At 37.7% G+C, this 26,872-nt stretch overlaps 1 protein-coding gene across 1 annotated transcript in view; it reads left to right on the forward strand.

Moving 5' to 3' along the window:
• EFEMP1 (EGF containing fibulin extracellular matrix protein 1) overlaps window positions 1-26,241 on the forward strand; it is a 68,574-nt gene extending 42,333 nt beyond the window's left edge. The window contains exons 5-11 of the mRNA XM_079720841.1: window positions 9,472-9,594; window positions 13,491-13,610; window positions 14,582-14,701; window positions 15,724-15,843; window positions 19,545-19,668; window positions 19,753-19,948; window positions 25,602-26,241. Of these exons, the coding sequence (XP_079576967.1) occupies window positions 9,472-9,594; window positions 13,491-13,610; window positions 14,582-14,701; window positions 15,724-15,843; window positions 19,545-19,668; window positions 19,753-19,948; window positions 25,602-25,763 (965 nt within the window). The 3' untranslated portion in view covers window positions 25,764-26,241. The remainder of the gene's footprint in view (window positions 1-9,471; window positions 9,595-13,490; window positions 13,611-14,581; window positions 14,702-15,723; window positions 15,844-19,544; window positions 19,669-19,752; window positions 19,949-25,601) is intronic.
• The last annotated feature ends 631 nt before the right edge of the window (window positions 26,242-26,872 follow it).

The following is a 26,872-nucleotide window of genomic DNA, read 5'->3' on the forward strand; positions in this document are numbered from 1 at the left end:
GAGGGACTATAGGCCTTCTTAAGGGTTGGCCTTTTTCCCCACAGGTTTTGATACATAACATTTTCATTTTCATTCAGTTTGAAATAGTCCTAAATTTCAATTTTGTTATCTTCTTTAAATCATGAGTTCTTTTGAAGTGTATTTCTTCTTTTCCAAAAGAGAGGGATTTTTTAGTTTTGTCATCGTCGTTGTTGCTGTTTCTATCTTATTTGCATTGTAATTAGAGAACAAAATCTGTATATTGCAATTTTTGAAGTTTATTTAGACTTGTCTTAAGACCAGAATATAGTCATTTTATTTTAATATTTCCTCAATACTTGAAAAGGTTATGTGTTCTGTACAGTGTTCTGTGTATGTAAGTTCAAAGTTTTTAATCATGTTATTCATATTTTCTATTCATTTCTGAAAATGTATGTTTATTCTTTTAGTTATGGGAGAGATATGTTAAAATCTCTTACTGTGTTTATTCATTTTTCCCTTTAGTTTTATCCAGTTTTGCTTTATCTATATTGAGGCTATGTGATTAAATGAAGTTAAATTTAGAATTTCTACATTTTCCTGGTGAACTAAACTTTTATCATTACACAGTACTACATTTTATTCTTTGTAATCTTTTTTCCCTTAAAGTCAACTTTAATATTGCAAAGCCAACTTTCTTTTGGTTAGTGTTTGCATAGCATATTTTCCATCTTTTTTCTTTAATCTACCTGTGTCCTTATATTTAAATCATTTCTCTTGAAGCGGCGTATTTGGGTTTTGGTTTCGTAATCAACCTGAGAATTTTTAGTTTTTATAAGAGCATTTAATTCACTTACCTTTAATGTAACTATTGATATGTTTAGGTTTAAACTACCATTTTACGATTTGCCTTTTTTTTTCATTCTGCACATTTTAGTTTCTTTTTCTTTCCTTTCTTGCTTTCTGTCTAAAATGACGTACTCTTTTGTATTATTCCATTCTCCCCTGTACTAGATTTGCAGTTTTATACTCTTTGCTATTCTTTTAGTGTTTCCCTAGGGAATACTTTAACATGTACCCTTGACTTATCAAAGTCCAAAATAAATTGGTAGTTTTACCTCTTCCCAGACTATAGAAGGACCTTAAAGAACTTAAACTCCATTTACCTTCCTGCCAACCCATGTGCTTTATTCCCATGTATTTTAATTCTAATTTTTTATAAATCACAAAAGACCTTACTATTTTTGTTTTATATAGTTGGTGTTCATTAAGATTTACCCACATATTTATCCTTTCATTGCTTTTCATTTTGCTGGAATTTTGAATCAGAAAGAGACAAGAAAAAGGAATTCAGTACAAATTTGATGAGTCACACCCCTCACTCCCTTCATACTACCTATCCATTTGGAATTCAGAAAAATAGAAGGGCCCTGAGGCATATGGGGAAACATTGTGCAGAAACCTCATAAGTACGATGTAATGAAATGGGCAGGAAGATACACACAAGAATGTAACATGCTCTGAAGGCAAGAGGCACAAAGATACACTTTGTTTTCAAAGTCTTAGGCAGTTAATGATTTGGAGAAGTATTGCCAAGTTATACTCAGCAAATTTAGTAGTATGCCTCAATTTAATGGGCACAAAATCTGTTTATTGTTGAATGAACAACAAGTATAATGTTTATTGGTCTCATACAATTAGGAGGTCACCAAGCCATGCTTGTTATAATTGGCATTGCCATAGCCAGGGGCTTATGTGACCTCAAGTGATGATTGGTCTGATGGAGTAAGCCAGGAATGTGTGTGCTTTGGGCTAGAGAGACTGACTAATCTGACTGTAAGGCCTCAAGGAGGGGGACCAGGAATCAAGCCACAGTGCTCACGGAGGGCATGGAGGACTCAGTTGAATGTACTCAGTCTCCATCCAGTTCATCACTCTCCAGGGGTTTGATCTGGAGCTGGGGATAGGAGGGAGGTGGGAGGGGCAAGGTGAAGCAGTGGAGCACCAGGAAAACACAATTGAAATATCAATGCAGAGGCATCCCCTAATAAGATGGGATCATAATTCCTATGAAGGCCATCCAGTTTGAAGTAGATTGCCAGCTTGTATGGGATGGGCTTGAACTTTCATACAGTCTTTAATTCCTGGTACTCAGCCATCCTAGAGCAAAGACTAATGGTGCTGCTTGTTTCAAAACACAGTTTTACCTCCACAAGTTTGTAGATTGATGATTGATTGTAATATCATTCCAAATACCAGGGTCATCTTTTCCCAATTTTTAATGGATAATTAAGTTTAAGAAGAAAAAAGGGAGTTTACCTGGGTATGACATATTCTCAGAGATGCCAGAGAACACTCCTGACAGTTAACGATCATTTATCAGTAGAAAATGTCTTTCCCTTAAGATTCTGAAATCAATAAGCTTCACTTTGCCAGTGTGCAAAAAGAGGGGAAGAATGAGGATTAAGGTCTTTGTGTCCTTGCTTTTCTCTGTTTTAGCCTATGATTGGTCCATTTGGTTTGTGTGTAGTACAGAGGAGTCACGAGTTGATGGTTCATGTTCACCAGTTGGTTTTCTCCCCCACATTCATGAATATTTAATATGAATTCACAAGGTTAGACATGAACTGTATGTCTAACCTCATCCAATCATCTTGCAAATGAACAGCACTAGCCACAGAGGAGACTAGGTGAGAGAGGGTCGATCTGCAGTGCAAAACCATCATCACTGCTGGTGAAGCAACTGCAAGTACATGTAGCACGATTTTTCCATATGGGAACAGCGTATTTCAAGGTTCTGTTAGAACACAGTGCAATGTCAAGGACTTCCAGAACACTTGATTCACCACTCTCTAAAACAAAGAAATTAACTATCAGGGAGGCTGATATTTGTTGATTTGGGTGATATTTTTGTCTATCATTTAAAGCACACCAAACTATTAACAATCTGTTTTGCCAGAACAGATAAGAATTCAGAACTATAAATCTACTGCTGGCCATCAACGAAGTCAGTCCTCTTTTGTTACTTAATATCAGTATTTATTTTCTCCGCGAGAACTGCTTAGCTTGGGTGAATTCTAGCTGATAATTTCAGAAGGGTGAAAAGCTAACAAGAACTGGGCATTTTGCCCAGATAAATCTGATTCCAGTACTATGAAAGAAGCAGCAAGGGAAATAGAAAATCTTTGACAAAAATTGTTGATAATTGGCTAAGGATTGGGGAGGGAAACAGAAGATTTGGAGAGCTATGAAAGTTATTCTAATGTAGAAGAAAGATGCGAGGGAGGAACCAACGCCCTAAAGATTAACAACCTTCTCTTTAAATCTAAGAAAAATTATGTATCTATATAATATATATAAGAAATTTATATACATATATGACTACAATAAAACTTCTGCTATCCTGAACTCTTAAGAAATAAGCCTTTCTGGAAACCTAAATTGCAGAAGCAAAATAGAAATCTTAAGTTTGAATCTCTGCTCTGTGTGACCTTGGGCAGGTCACTCATCAACCTACATTTCAGTGGCAACTCCTGCCTCATCCAAAAATTGTGGATAATGAAACCATTATTCCACAGGGCTGTAACTAGGATTAAATCAGAGGCCTGTAGATCTAATTTCCTAATCAAATAATAGATGTTTAAATACTGTTAAATATTTACCTATTTTTATGCCAGTTAATTTTAGAATTTTAACAAATTTGTATGTGAAGTTATATAAAATATTACACACCTTCTCCTTAATCAGATGTCAATCACCATAATTTAATGTCTTGATTACTCAGGTTATCATTATTAACAGTCATTAATGGATGAGGCAGCAATAAAATAGCAATGCCTCAGCACTTGTTGAAATAGTTGCTACCTTCCAGGATTATACTGAAAAATAAGATTAATATCCAAAATAACTGTAAGATCTTCACCCAATGAGTCGCTTTTATTCAAAAAGTTTCATAGATGAAGTAGAAAGAGTACTTTGCTGGGAACTAATTTATTGTTCAGTCACTAGAGAAAGGAAGAAAGGAAGAGAGAGAGGGAAAGAAGGAAGGCAGGCAGGCAGGAAGGAAGAAGGGAGGGAGGGAAGGAAGGAAGGAAGGAAAGGAAAGAAAGGAAGGAAAGAAGAAAGAAAGACGGAGGGAGGGAGGAAGAAAGGAAGGAAGAGAGAGAGAGGAAGAAAAAAAAAAAAGAAAGAAAGCAGCCAGGAGTAAAGTAGCTCATCCTTATAGCAAATATGAATCTTGACCTTTTTTTTCCTATTTTACTCCATTTATGAGATTAAATTAGTACGGTTGGGGAAAACATAAAATAACATTTTAGATCCACACAGATCAAGAAATAGCAGCAACTTGAACTTAACCACTACCTTTTCTTTACCATCAAATAATATTTACAAAGAATGCACAGTGTCCCACTCAGATCTAGTCAAGATATGGTTATTTTACTCTAAGAATTTACGGTCTGGAAACAAAAAGATTTATTTTGAGAATTCTGAACTTTTTTAAATCTGTGCATTATCATTAAGGATAGACAGTCTATTTTACAGATGGAAAATCAGAGAGAAAAAGAATTGATGCCATGGTCCTAGATCACAGAGGCAGTGACAGAATAAAAATAATTATTTTTATTTTTATTATTCCTATTTCAGGAATAATATTCCTATTTCAGTGCATTATCATCAAACACACCATCTGGTCAATGGTGGCTTATTCCAAAGTAGTTCTGAATTATTCCCTAAATGTAAAGCAGCACAAATGAGAAAAGTTTAAGTGATAATCTAAAGCATTTAAGGTACACAAAGTCTTTGCCCAGGAAAACACAGTGAAGTGACTCCATGTCGTGGTAAGTTATCAAATTATGGAAAGAACATTGCAGAGATTAAAATGTTGCATAAGAGAGAGAAAGCAGCATGAGTCAGGGGTTTGGGAAATATGAGTCAGACTGAAGGGCAGGAGCCAAAAACATAGAGAATGTGGGCCTAAGCAGGGACTTAATGGACACGACAGAGATGTGGACACAGTTGCCTCCATTAACTTTGAGAGAAAACCAAACATGCAGTTCCATAGACTGGGGATCATTGTGATAAAGGGGCTAGCACTGAGAGCTGAGCGAAGATCAGCTGGATTATTTAACGCAATGAGGATGCCAAAGTCAGCAAGAGAGGGACCTACAATAGTATAAATCACTAGAAGGGAGAGTGTGGGCACATTTTTGAAAAATGAGGAAATCACCAAATATTGCCATTAGCTATTCTTAATGCATTAGAATGATGAAATGTGAGTTGATTTACGTGTTGTGATATTTTAGGAAGCACATTCTATTATTTTGTACTTTGGTAATGTTTCCATTAGGCTATGTCTACATAGTTCAGAGCTGCTTCCTGTGGTGTGCAATCCAAACTCTAATCGCACCTTTAAGGCCTTGAATTTTGCTCATGACTTGAGCTACCATGTTATGAGCACCTTCAACCAGGCACTGCACCAGACTCCTCATACACAGCACCTCCAGCCGTGCTGATTCCAGCTGTCTGCCATTCTTCTCATGCAAACTGCTTTTGTCTTATCAGTGTTTTCTAATGTGATCTCCCTTCTGCCTAGAAATAGCCTCCTATTTCTGCCAATCCATGTACCTTACCTTCTTCAAAATGCAGCTCAAAATTCACCTCCTCAGGCCAGCCTTCCACCTCTAATGCTGCCATCTTCCTAGCTTTGCACTTCTTCACTCCACTGCTTTACAGCCATTTCCATCTACTGACATCTTGCTGTTTCTTACGTCTTGCCTGTTACTCAGCCTTGTAAATGTTTAGTTCCATGAGATAAAACACTGATCCTACTTTCTTTAAACTCTAGGCATCAGTTCTTAGCAAACAATCTTGATTCATTCATCCATTTACTGAACAAATATGTTTTGAAAACCCACCCTGTTTCTTGTACTCTGCAAGGTGCTGGGAATACAGAAAAAAGTAATACATAGACCCTGTCCTCAAAGAGCTTGGGTTCAGGGCCCAGGGAATGTGTTAACTGTCTACCTAAAGAACCTAGTGAGCTTAACTGTCAAGGATAACTTACAGATAGTTTAAAAACAAAACAAAAACTCCTCTCCCCAGAGTACTGTTTCCTAGATTATCAGGAAAACCATAGCTGATGTGAGTAGTTTCCATTATGAATAAAGAATTGCTTTTGCTAATACAGGTATTCTCACCACAAAGGGTTTTCATAAACATACCTGGGAGAGCCAGGTCTTCTGGTGCATCTGCACAGAGATGGATATTCTGCTTTGAGTTTCTAACATAGTAGTATGTTTTAGTGATTTTCTTATCACATGATATTTAAGACATAGAAATGCATAAAAGTAGAAAAGATAAGCACAAAAGAGTTTAACAATGTAAAACAGTTCTTACATGATTTTGTATAGATGTGTGAATAAACAATAACAGGATCTCAAAGTATAACTTTCAAATTAATAAAACCATGTTATTTAAATAAACCAATAAATTGATGGTATAATTGAAGATAGTTCAAGGAAATCCAGTCTATCTACACATCCTTCAGGATTAGATAACCTGCTAAGAGCAAAGAGGATAAATATTCTAAACTCGAATCGGAAAAGCCATAAATGAAAATGTAGTCTGTTCGTTTACAAGCAGATCCAGCTCAAGGTATAAGATGAAGCATCCATTCAACTCCTTTGGAATAATTCCTTGAAGGGGATTTCATGCAACTGTGTTTTATTGAATTTCAGGGAGGTTTCCCATCTGAAAGAATTAAAACTAAAAGTGCATCCAAGTAAGTAGAAAGTGTATTTAAAATACTACCAGTCAGGGACTTCCCTGGTGCTCCAGTGGTAAAGAATCCACCTTCCAATGCAGGGGACACGGGTTCGATCCCTGGTCGGGGAGCTAAGATCTCACATGCCGCAGGGCAACTAAGCCCGCGTGCCACAACTATTGAGTTCACACACCTCAACTAGAGAGGCCATGTGCCGCAACCTGCAGAGCCCATGCACCCTGGAGCCTGCGTGCCACAGCTAGAGAAGAGAAAACCCATACACCACAACTAGAGAGAAGCCCGAGCACCACAACAAAAGATCCTGTGTGCCGCAACTAAGACCCATTGCAGCCAATAAATAAAATAATTTTTTGTAAATAAAGCTTATTCTATAAAATAAATAAATAAAATAAAATACCACCAGTCAATCCTAGGTGAGATGAGTCCTGATGAAGTTTTGTTTGTTATTGATAGAGAAAGGAAAAGAATATAGTGGCAGTAGAGACACTCGTATTTTATTTTGTTTTTTGTTTTTTTTATTAAATTACTTTAACTCATCTAATAGTTTTATTAAATAATCCTTCTTAGAAGGTAAACAGACCTGGTTCTTAAAAAGGAATAGGTCCAGGGAGCATGGCTTTTATGTTTGAAATCTATTTAATGATATATTAATTCCACTGGAAATGTTAGCCTATTAATCAAAGAGAGAACTAAACGACAAAAAAAAAAAAAAAATAGGAAGGAAATCACATCAGGAATGCGATGGGGTGGAGGCAGTTTGCAGAGGGATGTCTCAGAAAGAAAAGCCACAGTCACTGGTGAAGCCTCCTTTAGAAAATGTAGCAGCCAGCCTGAGCCCTTGATCTTCTGCCAGCATGTACCGAGGAAACTTGCCACATCTGAATCTCACATTGCTGTATCTCTCAGTGCTATTATCACTACAAATGCTGGCAAATGTTCTTGACATAAAACAATATGAACTCTGCTGTCATTTCTGCATTAGCGGGTCATAAAGCTCTGAAGAAACCCCAGTAGACATGTTTTCATCAAGTGCATATGAGAAAATAATAAAAGACACAAAAAGAGCAGATAATTTTAAAGCAAGATTGCTGTACCTCTGCATAGTGCCTGAAAAGAACAGAGTTGTAATCACCGATTTGAAAATAATAGTAATAATAATAAAAAATTCAAAACAAAAATAAAAAATAAGAAAAAATTCACCAAAACTTTAAAACCAGATAATAAGAATTATGTAAGTAGATGCTTTTATAGGTTATTATCCAATAAACAGCCATACATCCCTCGAGTATTCTTTATCTCCCCTCCCTCCTTCTTTTGGAGAGAATCTCTCTTATCATTTCCACACCTAGCTAACTAAAGCCGATATCTGAGGACAACTCTCTTATAACCTGAGCTTCCTACATTATTACACTGGGTGTAATATTACTGGGTGTAATAATGTGCATTTATGTGCACAGTGCAGCAGTTATGTTTGAAAATAAAGAAAGATGAAAGGGAACACACCAGGGGCTACTCTCTGAGCTTCTTAAAGGGAAGGCAGGATTTAAGGAATAAATTCTAATTACCGATGATTCATTTTTGGTACTGATTTTTGCCCCATTATTTCTTCCAAAGCACCACCATGGGTCTGCCACAGTGATGATCTAAACACCCCTAAACCTTTCTCAGTTTTTATGCAAAATTTGTCATCTAGGAATTACAAATTTTAGATATTTTTTAATGAAGCTTAGAATCTTCAGTTGTTGAAGAATGCCAAAATTTTATAATCCTTTCATCTGTGCTATTTAACCTCATAATATGAGAGATTTGAATGAATGAAAAGGTGATGTGGATAAGGCAAAATTATATTTCACTTATAAATTACTGTAATATGAGAGACACACACAAATGCCCATCATATTTTGATCTCAAAGAAATTTGTTATAACAAGTTCATATTATGACTGAATATTTTTTACTTTTCTGGAGCTATAATCTACCTACTCCTTAAGGTACATTTAGTAAACTGTTCCAAGAAGTGAAATGTTTTGGGAAAATGTGTATTTTAAACTATACCAGCCTATCTCTCCTAGAGGAATGTGATTAAATTGAATCCTTTTTATTTTGAAATTTGCAATGAAAGGTTTATACATTTATGTTGTGCTAAAGTTTACCAAAAAAAAAAAAAACCAACAGCAACAGGGAATGCATAATATTAAAGTTTGATTTTTACCTAGTTATTGGGCAGATTTTTAGAGATTAGTTACTAGAAATTATTTCAAATGTCATATATTGGGTGGAAAAGCAAGTATCATACAATTTATTTATATTTTAAAACACACAAAACAATACTGTATACTGTAATGGGTGCATAACTGTATAATAAAAGTATAAAAAATCTCAGGGAAGGATTCACACCTACCAGCATGGTAATAGGTGGGTGGGTAAAGGAATGAGGATGGAGTAAGGCTTTAGGTGCATCTCCAGTGTTTCATTTCTTAACAAAACAAAGTGAGCTGAGGCACGCATGGCAGAATGTTAGCATTTGTTAAATCTAAGTGGTACACACTGACATCTATGAAATTACTTTCTGAACACTTGAAATAATGTGTCATTTTAAGCATTTCCAATATAACAGTATTACAAAGTAAAAACTTGGTTTTTTTAAGAAAAGTATGATGGCAAAATGGAGGAACTATCAACATTTTCACAACAGACTCAAACTATTTTTGTGCTGCGTGTCTTTAACAGACATAGATGAGTGCACTGCAGGGACGCACAACTGTAGAGCCGACCAAGTGTGCATCAATTTACGAGGTTCCTTCACCTGTCAGTGCCCTCCTGGGTATCAGAAGCGAGGAGAGCAGTGTGTAGGTAAGTACAACAGTGCACTAAGCCAAGTCCTGTCTGGAGCATCTTAACTGTTTAAACCTCAGTCCTTTAAAACAAAGCACTCATCTTTATTTGGAGAATGATAGTGCTTATTTTTTCATTGACTACCAATCCATTTTCCACGTTAACAAGAAAAAAACTAGCCTTAAAGGTTGAGCATATTCTGGGTATCAAAGTGTTGGCTACATGTTAGACTAAGCAAAAGCAGAAATTTGGGGTGTGAATGAGACCACAAAAGCAACCGGGAAAATCATTTAAAATTAGTTATTTGGTACCCTAGCATTAAAACACTGGTGCTATGGGCTTCATTCACTGGTTGTAGCATAGCATAGCTTATGGGGCAAATGGTGAGGTTCAAATCCCAGCTCTACCCCTAACTCACTTTGAGACCTTGGGCAAGTTACTTAAATACTCTGTGTCTCACTCTTTTCCTTTGTACTATGGAGATAACACCCGCCTCTATCTGAGGAGCTCATGTGCAGGAGTGCTTAGAATGGCTCCTGGTTCTGGGTTGTATAGCTGTGTGCCATCATTATGTAATGAGTTAACAGACTTGTACTAAACATTCTTTACGTGGCAAGTGGGTGCAGTGCTAGGGATGCAACACATGTGCCCTCCTTGAGAGTTCTACTTGAGCTCTCTGAGGACAGGGGCCAGGCTTGGTTTGTGTCATTGTTGTCTCCCCAGTCCCTGAAGAGTGCCCGCCAAGTAGGTGCTCAATGCATGCTTTTTGAATGACAGGAAGAACATGATATGGGGAGGCCAACTGGCAAATGAGAAGTAAACTAAAGTGTTCTGGGCTCAATCTTGAGGCCCAGCACTAGGATGAAACTCTGTAATTGACTCCCTCTGTCCACTGATTTACATACCACCTCTTACCATAAGATCAGTGAAGAGTCCTTATTTTCTCTTAGGAACAGAGGATAATGATGTGGGGACAGGCAACCCAGCATCAATTTTCACCTGAGAATGTGAGCTTTTGGTGTCAGGATGTCAACACTGAGCTCCTCATGGGACCTGGCCCTGTTCTTCCTTCCATGGGGTTGTGCATAGGTGCTGGGGCTAGTGCCCAGCCTCTGAGGAAGGACCAGGGCTTGCACTGACTGAAGCTGCGACTTAAGAGAAAATTGTGTGGAAAACTCCACAGGCACCAAAGTTTTGCCCACTGTATTAGTCAGGAAAATAAACAATTGAGGGTGTAAAAAGTATACAAAAAGAAAAAACCCAGCCTACTATGGGAAGAATCAAAGCGAATGGAACTTATGGTTAGAGCCCTTTATGGTATGGCAGGAGATGTCCTTAAATTCAGATCTAGGACTTCCCTGGTGGTCCAGTGGTTAAGACTCCATGCTTCCACTGCAGGGGGTGCAGGTTCATCCCTGGTCATCCCTAGTAGGGGAAATAAGATCCCACATGCCACGTGGTGCCGCCAAGAATTAAAAAAAAAAAAAATTCAGGTCTAATCATGTGGCTTCCTCACTGTTCCCCTCACCCATAGAACCAACACTACATTCCTCAACAGAGCATGTAAGGTCTTCCTCTCTCTAGCCCTTGCCCAGCTCTATTGTATCAACACCCCTCTCCTGCCAAAATAATTACACTCCAGCTTTGTCCCACTAGTTATAGTTCCCCAATACATCACACAGTGTCACACTTTGGTGCCTCTACCAGAGACATGCAGTCCTAACAAACTCCTGTTCAACTCTCAAATTCTAGCTCAAGGTAACTTCCTCTGGGAGGTCTTCCATGATATACCCAAATATAATTAGTCACTCCCTCCTCTATGCCAGTAATTCTCAAACTCTGATGGATCCTTTGTAAATTTCCAACCTGTTATAGATCAATACTTATGTAGAGTACAGTAAGAATGTTGCAGTAACATCAAATTGTTATTCCTAAACACTTGCTCCCAATTTCTGTACTTATTCATTGCGGACTGGTCCAAATGGTCCGTGGACCAGTAGTGGTCAGCAGATCACACTTTGAGTAGAATGGTGCTCCCTCCCTCCCTTGTACACTTTTCTATTTTGATCTTATAATTCCATGCATTTATTTGTTTTCATGCCTGTTTTCCATACAAGACAGGGGTAGAATATATATATGATTATCATTGTTATAAACCTACATTACCAAACACAATGATAGCAAATAACAATGGTTCAATGAATGTTTACTGGTTGAGAAGATATGCATTATTTATTCATCAAATATTTAGTGAGGGCTGACTGTGCGCCAAGTTCTAGGTATTGGGCCATTGTAGTAAACAAACAGATTTTACAGAATCGCAGCCCACGGAACTATTAGAAAGTACCACTTACATAATTTAGCTGTTGATATTGGCACCTGGCTGTAACACTAGGTACTAGGAAGAACCGTGCTAAAATTACTTTTAATTAGTATGAACTTTCCATTCATTCAGCTAATGTTTATTGAGCACCTACTATGCCAGACCCTGTTCCAGGTATTAAGCACACAACAGTGAACAGACAAAAAATACTTTACCTCTACCTCAAGAGGAGGAAATTTGCCTTGCATTATAGGGAGGGACACAGACAAGAAGCAAATAAACACATAATACAATGTCAAGGAGTGTCACTGGCTACAAAGAAATATAAAGCAGGATAAGGGGGTAGATGGGGAAGAAGAAGTTATTTTATATGGATGGACAGAGATGGCCTCCCTGAGGTGACAATTTGATCAGACACCTAAATAAATTAGGAGGGAAGCCATGTGAACATCATTACTGTTTATTTCAATATTCAAGTTAAATCAAATATATTTTGCAGCTTATTCATAATAGCTCCCCCCCTTTTTTTTTGCCCATTTTGTGCAAGGAAGTTCACCTAAACCATCTCATGTAAGCCTCCCAACAATCCTGCCACATTGCTGATTATTACTCACCGAAGAGGAAATGGAAGCTCTGAGAGGTTAAGACCAAGCTAGTAAATGCCAGAATGAAGATTCAAACTCAGATTACCTTGCAGCCACTTGAGCACACTGCCTTCCACACTTTTAGTTATTAAAGTACTGGAAGGGTTCAGCATAAAGTTTTGTTTTGTTTCATTTTTTCCATGAGATAGTCACTCCATAGTATTACAGTGATTGTGCATAATTGTTATTTTAAATTACACATGCCATATTGGAGTTGTCACAAAGTGTAGAATCATCAATTAATGGAATTCTATTATGCTTCTAAAATATTAATCCTACTTTGCAAGTTCTCAATTGAGCATTTTACAGTTGGAAATATTTATACGAGAAGGACACAGGCTGGAACACATCATCAATGTGTCAGAGAGGCACTCTCAAGAAGTAACTTGTTTAGTGTCCCATTCCTTCCATAGCGTTCTTTCACTTGATTCTCACAGAAACTTCATAAGATACACACGCAGCATTACTATCCACATTTTACAGAAGAAAAAACCTAGATACTGAACATTTAAGTGACTTCGCCAAGGTCACCAGCTGAGCAACAGCACGTACCTCCTTTTATTAGTTTTACGCTACATCACTCAATTCTTCCATAGTTCTTTTCTACATCTATCATTATAAATAAGCTTTTAGATTCCCAGCCTGACATTCTCACTTATATGTGAAATAGTTTTAATTACTTTTCCCTCTTTAAATCTCAACCAACCCAACCAGGTTTATGAAGTCTTTGTTCTTAACATCTCATTTAACTACAGAGGGCAGACCAAAGTGTATTTAAAGCACAGATACCCTAATTTTTTAAAAAGAAAAATAATTACTTTTAAAAGGATGTCTCTAGATAGGTTTTCCATATAATGCTCTGCTGAGAAATTGAGATTAAACAGCTCAATAATAGTAATTTGGATAGTCAATAATTTGGTTCTCTTTGTGTATGATTGATAACCTAGATATAGACGAATGTACCATCCCTCCATATTGCCACCAAAGATGCGTGAACACGCCAGGATCATTTTATTGCCAGTGCAGTCCTGGGTTTCAACTGGCAGCAAACAACTATACCTGCGTAGGTAAGACTTCTGGAAACAGTCATCCTGACTGATTTCTGTCTTTCCAAGCCACACTGCAGTATTTCCAGTTTTCTATGTTCTTGAGTGAACTGGTTTCCATCAACTTCCCTGCATAAAGCTGAAAAGACAGTAACCAATCTGGTTTTTTAAAACACATCAAGATGTGAATGGAAAAAAATTTTAACCTTGGTTTTATTTCTCTTCTGTGAGTGTATCAAAAAAAAATTTTAACTACAGATCAATTGATATACACACACCAATTAGTCAAGAGTGTGTGATATAAACGCTGAAGGTGCCAAAGGGGTTACTGCAAGTTCAAATACATAAACTTTCCGCTGAAAGTGCATCTGATTTTTACATGCTTCTTCTGCCCTTTCAGAATGCAATGTCACGGCACACAATTTTAAGATTGGCATGACATGGAAAGAATCTAGTGCAGGAAAAATGCCTTTTCACAATATTTTCAGTGCCTTAGAGCATTGCAAAACTCTGTATGGGTCTCAAAGGCTTATGTTATAATTGTAATGGAATTTAACAGGACCCATTTAAAAAGTACTAAATAGCACAGATAAATCTTCACTACAGCATGCTGAGAGACCGTATTAGTATGTGTCTTATATCAATTATTTATAGACTTGGCATTTTGCATCTGAACAACAATACAAGAAAATAGATACTGGAATGTATATTTATTAGAATCATTAAATTCTTTTGGAAAGATTCATCAAACACCAAACTAACTGTCATTCCCAGAAAAAAAATATTCTGGTATTTTTAAAAGAAGTATATGACAGATGTTTGAAGTTGTTCCAACAAATATGAAACCTGAATGGATGTTCTCCAGTGAGCTTCTGCAGAGCAAAGAATCCAGCTAGGGAATTACTCACTTATCATCGGATGACATAGGTACAAAAGAGCAAGGCTATGCTTAAAGACATAGATATATAAATGTGTATAACCTTGCCTTTCAGACATAAATGAATGTGATGCCAGCAATCAATGTGCTCAGCAATGCTACAACATTCTTGGTTCATTCATCTGTCAGTGCAATCAAGGATATGAGCTAAGCAGTGACAGGCTCAACTGTGAAGGTAAAATATTGTCCAAGTAATTAGTAATCATGGTCCACTTCCTGTGACTGCTGTCACTTTAATCCAAGTGTGTACCTGTTTATGAAAGCAAATTTTTATCCATGGAAATTCTGTTCTAAAATCCAGTTAATTTAGTTCAATTAAAACACTGACTTTTTAGTATGTTTTCAAAAGAAAGGAGAAGAAACAAAATAATTGAAATATTAGATGTAGGCTGGGTCTGATAATTAGCAAGGGTGCTCTAGTGTCTTGTTTCTCAAGTGTGATGCAACGGCTAACAGCAGTGGCATCTCCTGGGAGCCTGTGAGAATTGTAGAATCTCAGGCCCCAGCCCAGACCTACTGAGTCAGATTCTGCATCTAATGAGAACTCCAGGTGACTGGCATGCATGTTTAAGTTCAAAAATGGCTGATTGCATGTCAGGAACATTAGAAGAGGAACCAGGAGACCTGGCCCCTAGTCATGCCTGCTACTGTGTAATTCAAAAGGCATAAGACATCCTGAGGGAGATGCCATTGACACTTCAGGCTCCCGACTTCCTCACAAACGCTCCCACCTTTTCTTGGGACAGCACCATTGACAAATGCAAAGCATTCTGCCAGGGCATCACCTCTAGAAGCTAGCACAGGGATGGAACTTGGAGTTCAAAACTCAGATGAACTTGGGAGCAGAGCCACCCAATTTCTGAGAAGGCAAATATGAATCTGCATCACTGGGTGGGTCTGCCAAGCACAACATGAAGATCATCAAACACAAGCCAATTCATTCAGTCTGTTCAGCTAGTATGGTTAGTTCCAGGATTCGCCAAACTGTCAGCAATAAGTGAGTAAAACTGATGGTAAGAAAAAATCTGTGTTCTGTGAAGCTCTATGGGAAATGAGCTGATATTGTTAGAATTTGCTCTTGAGCTTCTTATAAAGTATTGTATTTCTGTTTCAGAGTATGCAGTGTTAAAAAAAATTACCAAAATAGTGACATGTAAGTTTTCCACTCTGTCTTATTGCTCTTGTCTGGTTCAACAGACATTGACGAATGCAGAACCTCGAGCTACCTGTGTCAATATCAATGTGTCAATGAGCCTGGGAAATTCTCTTGTATGTGCCCCCAGGGATATCAAGTGGTGAGAAGTAGAACATGTCAGGGTAAGTTTATTGTTTTCATATCTGTTAAGTTTTAACCAGGAAAAGCAGGGAGGAAGTTGTAGGATTCTCTATCCCAGACTTTCATTTTTTACAATTTGAGCTCTTTTTTTCCCCTGTTGATCAAGAGACATGCACATCTCATAAAGAGGATATTCAGTGTTAACTCTCTTTGAAATTTAAAGTAATCATTTTTCTTTCTTAAAATAAATAATTTTAATAAAATATTGGTATGCCTTCTATATAGCCTACATAATCCCTATGATATACATCCTCTAATCATCCACCAGAAAAGATTCAATTATTAAAATATTTCACCATGAGTTTCGGTGTAGAGCATAAGCTTAATGTGTGGTTAGGTGCACCTCAAACTGATCTGAATTCTCTAAAACACCAGGATTATAAATTGGATAGTAATTTAAGTGTTGAGAAAATCAGCTTCATGTGTATTAAAAAGTGCTTGAATACTTCAGTAAAAAAACTATTAATCCAAAAATAGCTAATGTCTTCAGGTCCAGTTCTAAAATAAATGTTCAGGTTATTGTCACAGCTACATGTAGGTGGAAGAAGTGGCTCTCTACATGGTATGATTTCAGCGTCTCTTTGAAAGATTTGAAAATGTGCACCCTCTCCTCCCTACCTCCTGCATGTAGCTTAAAATTTCTTTAACAGGCAAAAGACTATTCAGGTAAAACTAAAACTAGATAATCCTGGAAAAATTGGTACAAACACAGGTTTACATAAAGCAGTGAGAGAGTGAAAAAAAAACTGACTGAACTTGAAGACACAAAATCTGTTTGAGACCTAGCTGTATGGCATTCTATCTATACAATTTGAACAAATTATCAAACTTTTCTGAGCCTCAACTTTCTCATTTGGAAAAGGGAGTTGAGGGAATGAAATGGAATAACATACAGAAAAATTATTTATAAACTATAAAGCCTGTAAAGTTCAATATGTTTTTATGAAATTTACCCAGCAATATAAATGACTAGTAGCAAATCTTCTCTAGAAGAAGGGCAGTAAAATATTAAGAAAGGAAAAGATCAAGGAAAGGAGACACTCAGGATTCTCAGTCTATATCATGATTTTACAGGGAAAGATTAATTCACAGGAACATCCATGACCTGAGATTTTATAGTATGCATGTGACCATTCAACTAGAATCCAACCACTAAATATGAGCATAATCAGAATGTAGTTCATTGCACAATAAACATCTTTCTACCCCTTTCCACGTTACTAGAGACTCTGTAATGTTAATTGTGGAGAAACATTGCATTCCAATGGTTTTACTTTCTGAACCCTAATTGAGACTTTTAACATGAATATTACATGCGGGAAAATGTTAGCCAGTGGGATTCCTTAACCAATTTCCCTGAAGTCCTGAAACAAATGTCTATGTGTTTCTGATCATAAATGGATTTGATACCCAGCAAAAGACAGAAACAAGTTAACATTCAGTGGAATCTTACCAGCCTACTCTATTTATATCTGTTATAACGAAAGGTGAAAATGCAGTGGAATTGCAAATAGGAGATTCATTAGTGTTATATATTGAAGAATGTTTGGTTAAACTAAAACATTTTTTGTGAAAGAGACTTACCATTCTTTTAGGGTACAAAACAATTGGTTTCCCCCACTGAAACCATTCCTTCCCAACCCTGTCCACAGGTTAAAGTAAAACCAAAAGAGTCTGGATTCTTACCTTCCCCCAAAAGGTTTATTTTGGGGATGAAATAACTGTTCTCATTTCCACAGTCTTGCAAAAATTAAAACTCTGTGTGTGCATGTGTGGTGGCAGGTTGTGGGGAGGGGAGAGGGACAGCGGGGAAGGAGAGAAACAGAGAGAGAATACACAGATACACAGACACACATTCATCAAATATTTTAATACTATTAATCATTTCTGAAAAACCTTCCAAAATGATTAAGGAGTTGATTAAGCTAGGCTCTAAATTACTGGAAGTAATAAATAAAATTATCACATAAAGTTTCCTTTTGCTGCTGTTGAACTCCATATGACAAACAAGTCTTCACTTTCCCTGTAGCTAAACAGCATCTTTATTTTTCAAAAAAGTGAAAAATATTGAAAGGACAAGTCAGTTGTGATTTCTTCTGAGGAATCTAAGTTCTTTCTTTAGCCATAGCCAGTCCAAAAGAAGATACTTTTTGTAAATGACTCTTGGAAACTGCATAGCTTTTCCAGTCTCCTCTTGGGTTCCAGATAGCTTTTGCCAGTTTGGAAGCTAAAAGAAAATTTTTTCTCCAAAGACAAGGAATGGAATTATTCTCATTTAGAGGATGCAATACCTTGCAGTGGAGAGATGCCTGTCACTAACTATATGAACTTGGGTCAGCCACTTAACCCTTATTTGTTTTCCCTTCATGCCAAATAGAGATAATATATTTCTCACCATCTCCATATGGTTTGTGTGAAGAGCAACTTGGTTCAATTTAATAGTTCTTAAAATCCAGGTGCCCCCAGTGCACTCATGCTAGGTGATAAAGGGATAGAAAGATGTGTACAATAGCCTTTGCCCTCCAGGAGCTTACAAGCTAATACAAGGATTAAGACAAACGTGCAGATTTCAATAATGCAAAGCAAAAAGCAATAAAGGCCCCAAAAGAGGAAAATGAGATATAAGAATTCAGAGAGAAGAAAGAGATCATATCCCACAACTAGGCCATGACTACCTGTAAATTAATGAATGAAAATATCTGATTGTGAGGAAGGAATGATTCAGAAAAGGCTTATATTGGATAAAATCTAATCACTATTCAAATGTAAAGGGAGACAAACATACATAGGGATGTGGATATTAATATAATTTTCATTGTCGTAAATGTAATGGTTCTCTAGCATTGTAAACTCTTCTCTCAGATGTCATCTGGGAACTCCTAATTCCCAAATCTAAATTCAGTCTTTGTCCATCCTGGCCTTCCCACAACCCTCCTTCCTGGGACCCTCTCTAGCTCTGACCTCCTTGCACTGCCTTTTCCTGGGTTGCCTCTCACGGCTGACACTGACAGTCCCTTCCTTAATTTCCCTTCTTCCCCATGGTCTTTAAATAGCCATGCTCTACATGGTAGGACACTTCATAGCTTCACTTCTTTTGCTGTGAACAGCTTCCTATGGACAGTGTAATCCACTCCCAGAACATTAACTATCCAGCAGCATGCTACAGCTTACTGCAACCACATTCCAGCCTTTCCCTCTCTCCCAAGCTTCTGAGCCTGACAATAAACTTCCATCTCCATAGTTTTTGTTTGCTGCTTTCTCAGCCTGGAAGGCCTTCCCCACTGCAATCTGAAAATCCCATCTAACCACCACCCTTTTCAAGGCCAAGGTAAGAGGCCTCCTCTTTCTTTCAGCTTTCCTTAATTCCCCAGAGAGCAAGAAATAGTGTCTTTCATTTTTATTTAAGCAAAGTCAATGGCAAGCATTTGGCTTTGAATTCAACAGATGAACAATAGGTGCTTGATAAAATACCATGAAATGACACATATTAATCTGTAGAGAATGGCTCCACTACATCTGTCATGAATTAATGCAATGAACCCAGGTCCCACCAAGTCTTGTGTCTAAAAGCAAATTAAACACAGTCCAGATTCTTATACACCTCCTTCCAGTGGCAAACTAGAATCTGCCACTTATGCAATTTACTTATATCAGTAAACTCTTCAACTCTACATCTCTACAGATATAAATGAGTGTGAGACCACAAATGAATGTCGGGAAGATGAAATGTGTTGGAATTATCATGGCGGCTTCCGTTGTTACCCACGAAATCCTTGTCAAGATCCTTACGTTCTAACATCAGAGAAGTAAGAAAAATCAGAACTTTTGAAACTGAGAATCTTCTGGTTTTACCACGACTAACTGATGAATACTTTTGTTTGTCTCTGCAGCCGATGTGTTTGCCCAGTCTCAAATGCGCTGTGCCGAGAACTTCCCCAATCCATAGTCCACAAATACATGAGCATCCGATCTGATAGGTCTGTGCCATCTGACATCTTCCAGATACAGGCCACAACCATTTATCCCAACACTATCAATACTTTTCGGATTAAATCTGGAAATGAAAATAGAGAGTTCTACCTAAGAGTAAGTATCCTGAGGGCAGCCTTAGCTTTTGAGAAAGTTCCAAGTTTGTTGTTGTTGTTTGGTAGTAATTCACATAGAAAGAAAGCTAACATTTAAAGAGTTTTTATGTGCAGGCATTGTAAGTCCTTCCAGTGTGCATTATCTCATTTAATCCTCTTGGTAATACTTGGTCAGATTAATATTTATCTCCATATTTTACAGAAAAGAAAAGTAAGACTCAGGGAGATGAAGTAGCTTCTCTAAAGTCATTCAGATAAAAGTTGCACACTCTAGCAGAGTTGTGTGTGACCACCAAAACACAAGCCTACACACACACACACACACACACACACACACACCTCAAACAGATACCACAAATCAGTGATAGCTATTTAGTTGTACATAGAAAAAATAATTCCTGGAGAGCTTTTCAAAAACGCTGAATTCCTTATTGTTACATTCGCAAGATTATTTACATCTGCACCAAAACTAACACCCAGAAGTATCTGAGAAGTGACCCCAACTCCCCACCCCCCGCACCATGTATACAACAGATAGTTGTACCATTCTTGCAAATTTCCAGGCAGGCAATGTGAGGTCACGTTTATGTTTTCCCTTTCTTTCATTGCCTATATGAAATCTTTCTCTGAATTCTGCCATTTCTCTCTCCACAGTGTCCCCTGGGTTATCTATGTTTCCTTGTGTCTCTGCTTCTCTTCCTTTAAACTGGCTCTTAGCACCTCTCTAATCCCTCCAAGGGCTTCCCAGCAAATCTCCCTGACTCCAGTGCCTCAGCCTTCCAGTCCCCCATGCAAAATCTTAGCAAGTTCATTTTAGGTTAAAATTCCGACATATTTCAAATACGGCTCACCACTTCATGTGAAAATGATGGCACCCCACCAAGCAGTTTGCAGGGTTACGGTAAGTCTTTCACGCTAAGGATGTTATTCATCCAGTTCCAATTTTCTCAAAACTCCTTTGGGCACTCTTCATTTTTAATCAGATTTTAAGGTCAATATTTCATTTTGAGAATATGAAAAGTAAATTGGGAAATTCATCCTCGTGGTAAAGTTTACAGATTTTTAATGTTTACTCGTTTATCCTGTTCTTTGATATATTAAGTTCCCTTCCAGCTCCAGAATTATGTGACTCTGTTTCTTTGCCAGTAAATTAGAAATGATTAATCTCTCATGACCAACTTCTGAAGAGAAAAATCCAACCCAAAATACAATCTATTACTATTCTTTTTTCTAATAACTAAAAATAAACTTCTTAAACATTTGATGTTTAAATTTGAGATATACTAGATATTTGTAAGAAGTTTACTCTAAATGAATTTCACACAGTTCAGATAATAACAATTTAATAATTTTAACCCAAAGAAATAACATTATTTGTAACCCATGGCAGTAAAATAGGTTCATCTCAAAATCGTCTTTAAAAATAATTTTCCATTTTGAACTCTTAGCCATAATTTAAGAAAATAAAATTTCTTAGCAGAATCAACAAAGAGTTAAGCAAAATACCTGCATGGGTTTTTTTTTTTTTGCAATAAACGTGGCACTTTTAAAGTTTTATGATTCATATCAGTGAACTTATTGACTTGATATTTTCAGATATAAATACAGTGTTTTTCTCAAGTAAAATCCTTTTTTATGAATGATATAAAACATTGCCAATTTTGATAATCCCAGAATTAAATACTACTATTTGAAACCAAAATAGCATTTAAAATAGGAAGATATTTCAAGACTATTTATTATCACATAATTCAAAAAATAGTTGGATCAAATCCTACAAAATTTTTCCACTGAAATTCCACTTGCAGAGAGGGCATTTAATCATAAGACTCCATCAGCAGGCCTTAATTAAGCACCTATTATATACTCAGCTTCATGCTAGGTGCATGTAATACACAGTTCCTTACTTCAAAGAGCTTTAAATATTACTTTGTGGCATAGTTAACATCTATGAAAAAAGCAGAGGACAAATTTGTGTTTAACTCCATGCTCCAAGACATCAAAGAATTAATGTGGGCTACAACAGTCAAAGAATGTTGCTTGAGAAACATGAGGCTGGACCTTATCCTTGAAAGGATCTGTGGGATATAGGATTTTATTTATATTCCTTTTGGGACAATACTGAGACAATCTTCTTCCCTAGAAAAGGGAACGTATTAGAAAGAAGTAATACATGAAATTAAAGGTAGAATACCATCCTCCACCCACACTGACCAATATCTATCCTTCCTTACTGAGATTTATTTTTCTTCACAGCCCTTATCACCACCTTGCATAGTATTTATTTGTCTGTCACCTACTACCTACTAGAGTGTGAGTGCAATAAACAGAGACATTACCTGTCTGTTCACTCTGGTATGCACAGCACATAGAATGAATGGTACCTGGCACATTGCAGGTGCTCAAAAAATATTTTTAAATGAATAAATTAATTCAATCAACATCTTCAAGGTATCACTGTTACCTATAAGAGGCAAGCACCATGCTAGGTTCTAGAGACATAGCAGTGAATAAAACCAAGTCAATTCCTGCCCCAGTGGGGCTTATAGTTGAGACATCGAACAAGTGTTCACAAGTATGCTGAACGGTACAACTGAGCACTGCAGATTGTTCATGAGTACACCACAAGTTAACCCCTAACCAAGACAGCAGTGGTCTGGGAGCTTCCTGGAAGAAGTAGATTTAAGCTGAAGACTAGCAACAAAAGACTAGCAAATGGAAGGAATAAAAAGCAGACAAGTTAATCTGGAACTCCAGGTGCTACAGGCAGAGTGGTTTGAGAGGGACCTGGAGAGATGAGCAGGGCCTAGATCACACAATGCCTGACAGACCATACTAAGGGTTTCAAGTAGAGGAGTTGCTATCAGATTTTCATGTTAAAAAAGATACCTGGCTGCACTGTAGAGCCTGGATTGGAGTAGAGCAAGAATGGAAATGGAGAGACCAGTAAGTAGCTCAAAAGATGGGGGACTAGTGTGGTAGCAGTGAGTCCAAAAGAAGTGGACAGATTTATGAAGATATAGGAAGAAACACATGGCTTAGTAACCCATTTGCTATGGGGAGGTGGAGGAGAAGGAAGCGTCAAGGATAACCTACAAGTTTCTGTCTTGAGCAACACCAAATGGTGGTACCATTTACTGAGATAAGGAAGGAGGAGCCAGTGGAGAGAGGAAGGTGAGGAGTTCAGTTTGGGCATACTGAGTCCTGGTCACCATGAGACATCCAAGTAAAGATGAGTAGAGAATTGGATATGTGGGCTTGGAATTCATAATATAGACTTTTAAGTCAGTGGCAGATATGTGATAATTGAAGCCATGGCTATGGATGAGATCACTCAGGCAGAGTATGTAGGAAGTAGGTGAGATCACTTAGATCTGGGCACTATTATAGTCATCCATTACCTCAGCCTACAGTTCTCTGGCCATCTCATCCCCCATGACCTTCAGCTTCATGTCACTCTGCCACCACCCCATGGCTACATGCTGGACTTTGTTATCATGCAGAACAGTTCCACATCATCATCTTAGTCTCAGGTGACCCCCTCAGTGACTGATTCTCTTTCCTCTTTTTCATGCCCTCACTCCCACTCTATCTGCTCTTCACCCTCACAGTGATGCTAGTCCTCTGACCCCTCACCCACCATTTTCTTCCACTTGATCAACTTCTTGGTGGACCCTGGAACTACTCTGTCACCAACACCTCAATTCCCTGTCCAACAACTCTAGATCAATCACATAATCCACATCTATTTTCACACCCAGCTTGTCAGCACAGATTGGTAACACTATAAATCTCCAACTTCAGATGTGTCCTCAACAATCCTATTACTTTCTTTTATTTCTTCTCTTCAGCCACTGATTGCAAATGTCCCCATACTCTTTAAGTTCTTATACCCTTCATTTTCAGTAGGTGACCTCATCTCCTACACTTCTGAAACCACTGAAACCAACGGCATAAATTACTTGAACTTCCCATCCCATCCCTTGCAAACTTAAGTCCATGTGTTCCCCTTCTAACCTTCTCCTTTGAATTTTCCAAAGACAAGGTTTCACTTCTATCAATCAAGGCCAACCCACCACCTGTATTCTTCACTCCATTTCCTCTGGAACCTTGTTCTAACAAACTCTAATATACCTCCTACATATTTAACTTGTTTTCCCTCTAGATGTTGCCTCCTCTCTCTCTTCTCCCTTCCTAGCCAAGGTTCTTAAAGCACAGTGTGTAATCACAGTCTCTATTTTCTTATTTCCTAGTTACTCTTCTGTCTTCTATTCCCACTACCCTACTGAAATTGCTCTGGAAAAAAGCCACCAACAGCATCCGTACTGCTATATCCAGAGGCATTTTTCAGTTCCAGTCACCCTCATCCTCCCCTGCTGTATTGGACACTGCTTGCCATTCATCTGTTTACCACTTAATTATCTATTTCTTCTCAGCTTCCTTCAATGGCTTCTCTTCTGCCCATTCCTTAAATGTTGGCCTCTCACAGACCCAGTCTTATCACATATACGTTCTCTTCCTTGGTTTAATGTCCACCTATTGACGTGAATGCTAAATCCTAATCCACTGTTTCTAGCCCTGCCCTCCTCTTGGCATTCAGATTCACACATCTACCTGCCTGCCTGTCCAAACTCATCTCCCTGCACTCTCCAGCACCCATCACATTGTTCATCAAAGTGAAACTGCATCCAGTTCTCCAGAACATCCTTCTTTAAAAAACTCCCAGTTATTCTGGGTGACTGTCCTCAGGCATTCAAAGGCCTTCCCTCAATGCTTCAGGGTCCCTCTGTTTTTCTCTGTGAGTACACACCTCTGTGTATCTTCATATATACCCTGCATATCCCCGTATATCTTAGCATTTTCCATATTCTATTGAAATTAACTACTTACATGCCTCTTCACCTACTAGAATGTAGACAGATCCACAATATTGAGAAGTGAAAGATGACAACTTTGTTTATCAGTTCAAAAAATTATCAGATTCTCACATGAACTCCAGTCTCTATAAAGGCTAGAACTACTCAATAAAAGTGAAGAGAAACATTAACAGAGAGGGATGAGTAGAAAACAAAGAACTATCAAAAGAAAGCAGGTCCCTGTATCTGGAACTAATGACTATGTGGGGATAAGGGATAAGATCCAAAAGGATTAGAACCAAGAAGGGACTAAGTAGTGACTTTAATCCTACCTCAAAATTCTTCACTTGGGCTTCCCTGGTGGCACAGTGGTTAAGAATCTGCCTGCCAACGCAGGGGACATGGGTTGGAGCCCTGGTCCGGGAAGATCCCACATGCTGCGGAGCAACTAAGCCTGTGCACCACAACTACTGAGCCTGCGCTCTAGAGGCCATGAGCCACAACTACTGAGCCCGCGTGCCACAACTACTGAAGTCCACGCACCTAGAGCCCATGCTCCGCAACAAGAGAAGCCACCGCAATGAGAAGCCTGTGCACAGCACTGAAAGAGTAGCCCCCACTCGCCACAACTAGAGAAAGCCCACACGCAGCAATGAAGACCCAACGCAGCCAAAAATAAATAAATTAATTAAAAAAAATTTCTTCCCCTAATTCTTATAGCAAGTGTATTCACAAATAATAGAAACTGCAATACAAGAAAAATTATTCTCTCACTCCCTCTTTTTTCTTTTATTTTAGCAAACAAGTCCTGTAAGTGCAATGCTTGTGCTGGTGAAGTCACTATCAGGACCAAGAGAATATATAGTGGACCTGGAGATGCTGACAGTCAACAGTATGGGAACCTTCCGCACCAGCTCAGTGTTAAGATTGACAATAATAGTGGGACCATTTTCATTTTAGTCTTTTAAAAGAGTCCACTATAGGCATTTAAATCAGCCAAAGAATATTGTTATCTTAAAGCACTATTTTATTTATAGACATATCTAGTACATCTACATCTATATACTGTACACTCACCAATAATTCAAACAATTACACCATGGTATAAAGTGGGCATTTAATCTGTAAAGATTCAAAGTTTGTCTTTATTACTGTATGTAAATTAGACATTAATCCACTAAACTGGTCTTCTTCAAGAGAGCTAAGCATACTCTTTCCGGTGAAACTTGGATTCTTTTCTGTAAAAGTGGGACCAAGCAATGATTGTCTTCTGTGGTGCTTAAGGAAACTTACTATAGCTCCACTGATAGTCTCATAAGGAGGCAGCCATCATAACATTGAACAGCATGCAAGTTCAAGAATGAGTTTTTTAACTGCTTGTAAGAAAATGGAAAAAGTCAATAAAGATATATTTCTTTAGAAAATGAGGATCTATCATACTTGTGTTGGTTTTTATTTTCATGATCAGTCTAAATGTAGTTGTTTATTACATAGTAGTAAATCATTATCACATAGTATAGTGGTTTCTATAAGATATTTTAAATTTTGTCAGAAATTTTTGTTATGAATGTAAAAAAGGACAGTAATCAAAATTCCCCAAATGAATAAGATATCCCTTAGAAAATCATTATATTGAGAAATCTATGGGGAGGAGATGAGAAAACAAATTCTTTCTAAACCACTTTGGAGTTGACCTGAAGAAGCAAACTCGGTGTACTGGTCAGTTTGAGTTGCTATAACAAAATATTATAGACTGGGTGGCTTATAAACAACAGAAATGTATTTCTCACAGTCTGGAGGGTGGAAATCCAAGATCAGGTTGCCAGCATGGTCAGGTTCTGGTGAGAACCCTCTTCTAGGTTTCAGACTCATATCCTCACATGGCAGAAAGAGAGCAAGAGAACTAATCCCATTCATGAGGGCTCCACCCTCATGACCTAAGTACTTCCCCAAGGCCTCAGGTTCTAATACCATCACATTGGGAGTTAAGACTTCAACATATGAATTTTGGGAGAACACAAACATTCAGTCCATAACACTCAATAAATGTAATAACATTCCTGAATTCA

The sequence above is a fragment of the Hyperoodon ampullatus genome, assembly GCF_949752795.1.
Source record: "Hyperoodon ampullatus genome assembly, chromosome: 15".
NCBI lineage: Eukaryota > Metazoa > Chordata > Mammalia > Artiodactyla > Ziphiidae > Hyperoodon > Hyperoodon ampullatus.